The 9,624-nt window shown below is 39.1% G+C and overlaps 1 protein-coding gene across 1 annotated transcript; it reads right to left on the bottom strand.

The window, feature by feature from the left end:
- Positions 1 to 370: 370 nt before the first annotated feature.
- Positions 371 to 8,194, bottom strand: cacng5a (calcium channel, voltage-dependent, gamma subunit 5a). The gene is made up of 5 exons (XM_053638768.1): positions 7,892 to 8,194; positions 3,528 to 3,614; positions 2,295 to 2,435; positions 1,234 to 1,379; positions 371 to 1,163 (listed from the first exon to the last, which is right to left on the bottom strand). Exons 1-5 carry the CDS (start codon positions 8,085 to 8,087, stop codon positions 912 to 914), a joined length of 822 nt encoding a protein of 273 aa, XP_053494743.1. The 5' UTR covers positions 8,088 to 8,194; the 3' UTR covers positions 371 to 911.
- Between the last annotated feature and the right edge of the window lie 1,430 nt (positions 8,195 to 9,624).

Genomic DNA, 9,624 nt, shown 5'->3' with positions numbered 1-9,624 from the left:
ATGCACTGTGATTGTGTAACTACAAGTGAGAACGAAACATATGGTAAGAAAATAAACACAGTAGCCAGGCTCGAATAAATCTTTTACAGTATGTGAGGACCGAACACCACGGCTTATAACCAAAATGTTGGCCAAGTGACTTTTTGTCAACGTTGCAAACATAATGTGCTACGTTACAAACTTTGTTACAAGAGGTTAATAATTATAATCTCATTCATTACTCTTTGTCTGTATTAATGCACTTAACTAACCAATGCACCACACATTATATTATATTATATTATATTAAGTTATGTTATGTTATGTTATATGTTATGTTATGTTAGCTACCATTTTTTCATCCAATCACATTTCCAAGCAACCAAATATAAGATCTGGGAGCTGATACCAAACTGTACTAAGGAAAAAAATAATTTTGTCTAAGATGTCTCCTATAACGGTACAGCATTCAGGTCAAGTTCAAGGTTTTTGATCAAGCAAGTCACAGAGTGTCCTTAAGTAATGACTCTTTAAGGCAGACGTACATTTCCTGGTTTGTGAAACACTGTCTTCTACAGTAGATAGATCTGAGCGTTTCTCACCATTTGGAATATGATAACACTCGCTACATTTTTCACTTTCTCGTAATTGAGATAATGGAGAACAGATAATACAGACAGCAGTTTGATATCAATTGAAAAAATGAATTCTAAAACATACTGAAGGCTCCCAAAATGCAAAATGTTCGGTTAACGTATTTGCTATGTACTAGCATGACTAGCGGCTGTACTGTAGGATTGAAACATGAGGCACACTGAAATAGATAACGCCCCTTCTCAAAAAAAATACTGATAAAGTGATCTTTACTAGCTGTATTAAGTCAAACTTTTCTGTATGTGCATGTGTGTGTATGAGTGTGTGAGAGAGCTTTCTCAGCAGGGGGAAGAGGAAATATGCTCAGGACACTTGAGCAGAGCGGGGTAATTGGAGCTCATTTGGAGCGAGGCTTCGCTGGAGATGTCTGAGGGACTGCGTCCTCGTGTCCAGGCGTCCGGGTGAAGGAACTGAGCCGAGTAATCAGAGCAGTTACTGAGACGCGGCCCGTAGTAATTTGAATGAGGCCGGTACAGCTCCTCCGCTGTGTATCGCTTCATGAACAGGTAGACAGACATCACGCCTGCCGCCTGCACGACAGAGGAAAGTCAGGTACAGTGAGCATGGTTAGAAATGAAATGAAACTGAAATGAAACTTACCTCAGTGAGCAGGAAGGAGATGGCGGAAAAGGCGAAAGACCAGCCGTATTTGTAGCTGAAGTAGGCTTCGTTCGTCTTAGTTCTGTTCAGCATCTCATCATTGATGTTGGAGATATATAACACCAGACCGACTACTAGAGAAAGACCTGGAACAGAGGAACAATGTTACTGACCACAGCTGGTTTGTTGTGTGGTACTACTTGCCCATTTCCACCAATCACAGCACAGCACAGCTCGTTAATCCCCAGAGAATCTGTGTCCTGTGGCAAAGTTTCATTTCATTTCACTGAATGTTATTGGCGAATAGGCAGGAAAAGTGTAGGACTACTCATTATTAAAGAAATTGAAACTAGCTATATGTCTTTTGTACACTGCAATGTTTCTCAACCACAGAGGGAACGACTGAGGAAAGAAAGACATCAAGACAGAGTGAGATTGTATTAATGGAATTGCACACTCCCAACAAAAGTGTTCACAGGACTTTAACCCTTTCTAGCAGTACGTTGACGTTCCATTCTGCCGGTGGAATGGAAATCGACTTATCGGACATTTTCAATCAGTATAAACAAATCATTTTATCGCCGCAAGTCAGGACACTGTTGGGTTTCTGTGTGTAGAGCGTCATGACACCATATACAACTGCCACAATAAAATCATTATATTTTAAACCTAGTAGGCTAGATTAAAAAAAAGGAAAAACTCATCCAAAACTGTAAATTCATAAAGCCCTGAGTGTATATATATATATAAAATAGATAAATGTAAGTCACTCTGGATAAGGGTGTCTGCCAAATGCTGTAAATTAAAAAAAAAAATAGTGGTGAAAACTACATGAATAGGTAGCCATTTGTTATTTGACCTAACTTGAAGATGGAACATCATACAAAATGCAAACTCAAACCCATCTGCAACAAGAAAACATTAGTGTGGATAAATCAATAAATAACCGATCGAATGATGTAAAATTATTGGATGAAAACTGTGACGTTCTGCTCAAATCTCAAGCAAAGAAACAGGTCCAACGTGTGTGAATACAGGCTTTGTTTCAGCTGTTCTGCTACCTGAGAGAATGAAGAAGATTCCGGAGACGAACGCTAGGATGGTGCGGTGGGGACGGATATGGCCGATGTTGCTCAGGACGAAGCCGATGAACATGAAAAAAAGACTGACCAGTGGGAACGGTGTGGCAGAGCGGATCATCTCTGTGTACACACACACACACACACACACACACACAAAGAGAGAGAGCAGAGTAAACCTACATTAATATTAATGCCTGGTGCCCTGTGTATGGAAATGATTCAGGCTTTAAGAGTTGACTGAGAAAGAATAATAGGCTAGTTTAGGTTCTAATATAAACACATTGCTATCATCTTTCTCACTAAACATCATGAAACATGAAATTATTGATTTGATCTTTGTAAATTATTGCAGCTTATTTCAGTTTATTTGATTTTTCTGCATGAGTTTTATCTTTAGGTACAGTAACCAGAGTGTAATATTAACAGGAAAAACAGAGTCACCTTGTGAAAGGAATTGTTACATCTCAAGACTGTGAGACCATTACCATCCATTAAATTCATGCTTTATTCTACCAGCAGCTACAGTGAGGGGAAATAAGCATTCAGACTTTTTTTTTTTTTTACATTTTATTTAATATACTTCCAGTGCGTATATCCACTTCTGCAAAATCTGCATATATAATGTCTGACTCTGAACTTGAATTGGAACAAAAAAGTATGCATTCATAAGCATTAACAAGGATATGTTTAAAAAATGTAAAAATAATACCGGAAAAAAGCATTTTGGCATCAAATATGAACAGCATTAGCACTTTATTGCAACACCATTGTTTGTTTAGTGTATGAAGTAGTTAGGTTTTTGCAGCATTTCGGCCGATGCCTGGTGCAAGCTGTAGAAGTAGATATAAATGCTGTATATATATATCAATCGTCAATTTCAAGGCTGCACAATGCTGATGTGCAGCTATCCAAGCCGCTTTTTAGACTGCTATTGCAATCCGTCAGTCTATTACAATGTTTGGCCAACTATGCTTTTGAAAAACTAGCTAAAGGATAATATACCCGTATTTTCCTTATCCAGATATAAATTAATGTAACAGTTATTTCATCTGCTGAGTTTAAACTGGTGCCAAATAATATTGTGTTTCTCTGCTGTTTTTCACGTATAGCAGTGACTTTACAATTGTTTGACATGCCGATGTGATGTGATGTGATGAACACTAAACAAGTTTTACTAGACCCTGGCAGAATAAGGTCAGTAGTGCCACTTACTCAGGACACTGACTGTGGACTCTGATGTCATCTGGACGTTCATAGGCATGACATACTCGATGGTGAAGCAACGTCCCTTCTCTTTTCCTGAAATACAGCATCGAAGCATGTCGGCGTTCACATCATATCAACCATATCTAAACTGTATCGCGACTTCCATAAGACAGACATTTCGTGTTCCTAGCAAGCAACGAGGTTATGATAAACTCTGAAAATGGACACATTAGAGGCCGGAAGCGATGCTTCAAAATTATAGCTGTGAAAGGAGAAGAAGAAATAGATACAGTAGATGAAAAAATCATTTCAGGAGAAATGATGGAGAAATGAAAACGGGCAATGGTTTATAAATGGATTCATAATGCTCCTGATCACCATGGCACTGCCAGGTGATCAGATTAAAAATAAATAAAAAATAAAAAAGATTGAAATTATGTGCTGCTTGTTTTACATAGCCACAGACATTGGGTTAGCAAGTTCCAAAAGAGTTATTTTTTGGTTACTGAGGTTAAGGTTAGTGTGTGTGTGTGTGCGTGCGTGCGTGCATGTTATTTCTACAGGTCTTGATTATTTCTTACTACACCTACCTAGACCACTGTGCATGCAGGGTTATCTATCCAAAAGAAAAACCACTACACAAACTGCATGACACTCAAAAACACTTCCCAGTCATTCTAAAAACAACATTTCATGCTGTTAACCGATTTAAAAAAAAAAAAAAAACAGTGGTGTGAATAAAATGCCACCGTTTGAGTATGTAAGAAAGATATTTAAGCAACTTTCGAACTCTGTCTTTTTCCACCTTGTTTACAAGAAGATTTTATATAAACAGTCCATTCTTATTATTGATATTAAAATGAATTAGATTTTTTTTGGGGGGGGGGGGGGTTACATTCACTTCTGACATTTTTTAAAATGGAAGACCTTGAGGTTTGATTTGTATTGTTTCTATTTCTATACACAAGGGCACAATAATAAACAAGATGCATTGGGAAACACTCCACAAAAGAAGCAGTTAATATATTTCATTAAACCAAACTAACAACCCAAATCACTTTGGTACAGAGCCAGATTATTATTTGCTCTGTCACCTTGTTTTTGTCACATTTGTTCTGGCACAATTGACTAAATTCTGAGGCAGGTGCTTGAGGTTTCCTAGTGCTGTGCGGTATTCAACAGCAACACTATTTAAGAAGGTCAGTTATATAACTCAGTAAAAGAAACTACAACTGTGCCTGAACTGACTATAACCTCCAATTAAACAGCTAATACTCTAATACAGTATTTCTCCATGACCAGAACTGTGTGGGATTAGAAAGACTGTCCTGTGCACAGCTCTAACTCACTGAATATTATGGTTAATTGATCATAAAACTCATAAAACAGGGGGAGAAGCGTACTTGTGTAAGGCTACTAATCCCAGCATTTTCCCCCAGATATGCCATGAGTTGTCTGTCATAGTGGAAAGGCCATTCATGCATACAAGTTTCAGAACCAAAAGGGAAAAAAAAAAGATACAGACAGATGGCTCTGTGCCACTGTGAGGTGATTTTGCTGGCATGGTTGTGTTGTTTGAGTCTACTTGTTCGGTTAACGGACTGCAAATCAATACAAATTTATTCTGATTGATCGCCTCTATCCTGTGCTGAAACATTTTTTTTTTGGACAAATTTCACACCCAGAATCTTTGCTCAATGATAGTCAGAGGTGTAGAAAGATGGAATGAAATATGACAGTAGAGCAACAGACAAAGGTCAAAGCATTTTGATGGAAGACTAGGAAGGGACATGAAGCGTCATGGTGAAAATGTCAGAGTGTCTTTAAAGCCTCAATCAGTAATCATTTACTCTCCAAATTACAGTACAGGGTTAAATTCTTAATAATATGGCTGCGCAAATGAGTTATATTTTAATTATGATCATAATCAATGTTTTTTTGGTGCATGAAATAACAAACTCTCCATTCATATGGTTGAAATGTCGGTTTGGCAGCATTCTACAGCGGCATGCTTGTTTATTTACCTATTGAAATCCATCCATCCATTTTCTGCACCACTTATCCCTCACAGGGACCGAGGAGCCTGGAGCCTATCCCAGGGGACTCGTTGCACAAGGCGGGTTGACACCCTGGACGGGGTGCCAAACCATCGCAGGGCACAATGCACACACTCACATACACTCACACACACATTCACACACTATGGACAATTTGGAAATGCCAATCAGCCTACAACACATGTCTTTGGACTGGGGGTGGAAACTGGAATACACGGAGGAAACCACTGAAGCACAGGGAGAACATGTAAACTCCATGCACACAGGACGGAGACAGTATGACAGAGACAGAATCTAACCCCCAACCCCAACGATGCGAGGCTAATGTGCTAACCACTAAGCCACCATATTTAATTTATTTAAATATCTAATATTTGCAATCACTTTAGCCATAAAGCCATCACATCAGGTCTACACTTATACAGGTCTGCACTTATAAAGCGCTTTTATCCAAAGTGCTTTACACTGTGTCTCGTTCACCCATTCACACACACTCACACACCAATGGTAGTAGAGCTGCCATGCAAGGCGCTAACTTGCCATCGGGAAACTTGCAACTTGGGGTTCAGTGTCTTGCCCAAGGACACTTCGGCATGTAGAGTCATGTGAGCCGGGAATCGAACCGCCAACCCTACGATTAGCGTTCAACCCGCTCTACCACCTGAACCACAGCCGCCCACATATCTATCATAAAGACAGGTAACATACTAATAATTTACCAAGCTCCAATATTAAAGGAGTGGTTTGTATTTTAGACTTCTCCTGACTGTGAGGCAAACTTCACTTCCCCCCAAGCAGAACTTTTTAAACTATGCCTTGTGGTTTTCCTTTTAGAGAAAAGTAGCTGGGATGGATCCTATTTTCTGGCAAAATATAATCATTAACCAGTCATGAAGCAGATGGCCATATTACGAGTACCAGTTTTATTAAGGTGTCTTCAAAATTATATGACTGTTCAAACCTTTGAAACACTTTTATATTTTACAAACTGCATCTTTAAACTTAAAGTCCTGAGGCACTGAATGGAGAAGAACACACAGCATTATAGCAGAGATATAGGAACCTCTTTCACAGAGAAGGAAAAGGAGAACAGGAAGTTTCAGAAGGAGGCCACAGTGCAGTCTGAAAAGAAATTACACAGTGTGCCGTTCAAATGGGGATCACTGAAGAATGAGGAGACAGGTATGAGACAGCAGCATTTTTCTCCGCGGCAATGTCTTCTCTGCAAGTGATTATATGCTGTAACGTGGCATCAGAGCAGCGTTTGCTACCATCACTGTCAGATGTTAAACTCTAAAAGTACAAGAACTCTGAAAGTACAAGATGCGTTAATGGAGCTCCATCAGCACACACTGTTTTTACATGACGCTGTAAAAGCTTCGGGACAAGGGATATGGGGCTGACGCTAGTACTAGTACTGATACCGATAATCCACATCATTCTGTCCTGTTCAGCACTAGGACTTTCAAAACAGGGAGTTTTAATTATCTATCTATAAATATTAAATTCAAATCCTTTTGAATATTGCTTGGCTGTAACCAGAGGTTGTGATAGTCGTAGTTCATAGACACAGTGGTGTTTTCAAACCCACTTTAGAACAAAAATGCACTTGTATGTTGACCTCAGTTTAGCACATACTCAATAATAAAATGTTTTCCTAAATTCAAGCACGGATGTTATTTACGTAACATCACATCGGTATACGTAACTACTTCACCCAACTATAAATTAAATACGACTGATTGAACTACTTCATCAGGACACATAGCTTTGTTGTGAAACAGTAATCAGACTCCATGCAAAAACGTTTGCGTGTCAATTTGGGGTACGAAAGCGAGGCGTGTTTTTTCTACCTGTCCAAAAAAACGATGTTGACTAGTGATATACCTCTACTGACCCCTAATGACAGATCGCTTTTCCAAGTTCAAGTAACAAAAAGGGATATTTGGCCAAAATCTTAGCTATTAAATATTAGACTTTGAATGTTCTGCCTTTGAATAACTACATATTTTATTTAATAAGTGCAATACTAGTGTGATTATTTTAGACAATCCTAACGCTTAATTTTATGACGGTGTACATTTCAAAATTATGGTGACTAGACCTGTAGATCATGTAGGGGATTGCTGCCTAGTAGGCTGAATTCTTCCCAGGATAAAAATTCTTGCAAAGAAAAAAACATCTCAGCGTTTGAGGAAAAAAAAGGCAGCAATCACAATATTTCGTTCACTGTATGAGTTCCATCAAAAAGATACACTGTGGATGGAAATGTTGCCACTCCATGATCAGATTTTAAGCACAAAACCCTCTCACCTGCCAGGAAGCAAACTCTCCAGAGGCCTGAGTGGAGGGACATGCGTATCTCTGTGCTCTGGTTGAGAGGCATGATGATTCCCTCCTCCAGGTAGAGCCAGTAGTCTGTGCTGACGGCGATTCCCAACAGACCCAGACTGCACACTGCAAACACACTGCTTAGCAGCGTCAGAGCCTTCCTCCCACACACACTCATCACCTCCGCTCCTGCAGGGGGCAGCACACGCAGGACAAGTGACCTGCAGAGCAGCAGAGTGAGTTAGAAGGATATCCCTGAATTTCAATATGCAAACTTCAAGTCAAGTACCAAATACTCCTATATTAACAACTCAGCAAATGTGCAGTGAGAATTAGGGATGTTAATGTGAGGAAATTTTCTCACCGGTTAAACATGTGACAACACCGGTAATACTGGTATCACCGGGTGGGGGGTTTCCCCCTTGCTTATGAATGCCCGCATGATCACTTCTGTTGATCGGTGCTGTGACTCACAGGGGTCATGCTGAATTGAGCAGACGCGTTCAGTTTTTAATTGTAGCATCCATTCTCTAACTGAAGTAAATTATTTTTATCACTATAAAAAGGCAAAACGACTGTGGGGGCGGTGCCGCAGTGGGCAAGTGATGTAATCGGTGTGCGGGCCCAACACTGGTAACACCGTCTATCACAGCAAGCCTAATGAGAATATAAAAATATAATAAAATAAAACACCTCTCTTAAAACATTTGCTGAACCTTCACTAGCTCAGTCTTTGTTCACTATATGAGGAGACTTGAGACTTTCAAAAAGCAATTAAATATGCATCTGGTAGCCTACAGAAGATACAATGAATAAGCAATGCAATGTTTTCTGATTTTTATTAGTGTTACATAATGCTAGAAGAACTGTAGGATAAAAGTTTATATATAAATATATGTTTATATCGAAGTACATTTCCTTTTAATTTTTTTAATCCGATATTAAATAAATTAACCCATGGGTGCCTTGTAGCTTCAAAAGTTGTAATGGATCCCGCTTTCATCATTATGGTGAGGTAATGTGAGTCATGGATGGTTCACCCTGTGAACAATAAATAAATGACTTTTAATTCATGGTTTGAATGGTATAGTACGGATGCTTTGTTGTAATCACAGAATGTAAGCCAGAAATTCTTAATTTGGGAAAATAACAATTGCAATAATCATCCACCTATTTATCAATTGTCTTGCTTAGAGACAAGACAAAACATCTTACTCAGAGACAATAATTTTTTTCCAAAGGCTGAATTTCACATGATAATTCTGATAAAAGTATAAAATAGCCATTTTTATCCTGAGCTGTAACTGTGGCAACTGATAATTGCTCGGATGATTTGTCCAATGTAGGCACATTTTCTTTTAATGGAGAGCACTAAAACGTTGATATAATTGTAATTATGTGTGCATAATAACAAATTGAAAGAGTGACAAGTGTACATCGTGCACACACATTAAGATTTCATGAGCTTTATTTAGTACTATATGACTCAGAAATTTAAGTCAATCACCTGTGTAGCATATGTATGCATCCCTGAGCACTTGGCCAGCAATCAAAAGTTTGCCTCAGTTTGCTGTTAATCACCAGTGCTTCCTTCTGATTATTGACAAAATGAATACAGGGTCACCCTGTCCAGGGTGTTCCCCGCCTTGTGCCCCGAGTCCCCTGGGATAGGCTCCAGGATCCCTGCGACCCTCTGTAGGATAAGCGGTACAGAA

The sequence above is a fragment of the Ictalurus furcatus genome, chromosome 12, assembly GCF_023375685.1.
Source record: "Ictalurus furcatus strain D&B chromosome 12, Billie_1.0, whole genome shotgun sequence".
Lineage (NCBI taxonomy): Eukaryota > Metazoa > Chordata > Actinopteri > Siluriformes > Ictaluridae > Ictalurus > Ictalurus furcatus.
Note: the sequence above shows the minus strand (reverse complement) of the source record. Positions and strands in the feature narration are given on the sequence as shown.

Coding starts and splice junctions, on each gene's coding strand:
- cacng5a (XM_053638768.1), bottom strand. CDS start 8,087: ATGAGTGTGTGTGGGAGGAAGGCTCTGACGCTGCTAAGCAGTGTGTTT. Junction 2,436..3,527: donor GTCCACAGTCAGTGTCCTGA/GTAAGTGGCACT, acceptor GTGTGTACACAG/AGATGATCCGCTCTGCCACA. Junction 1,380..2,294: donor AATCTTCTTCATTCTCTCAG/GTAGCAGAACAG, acceptor CCTCTGTTCCAG/GTCTTTCTCTAGTAGTCGGT.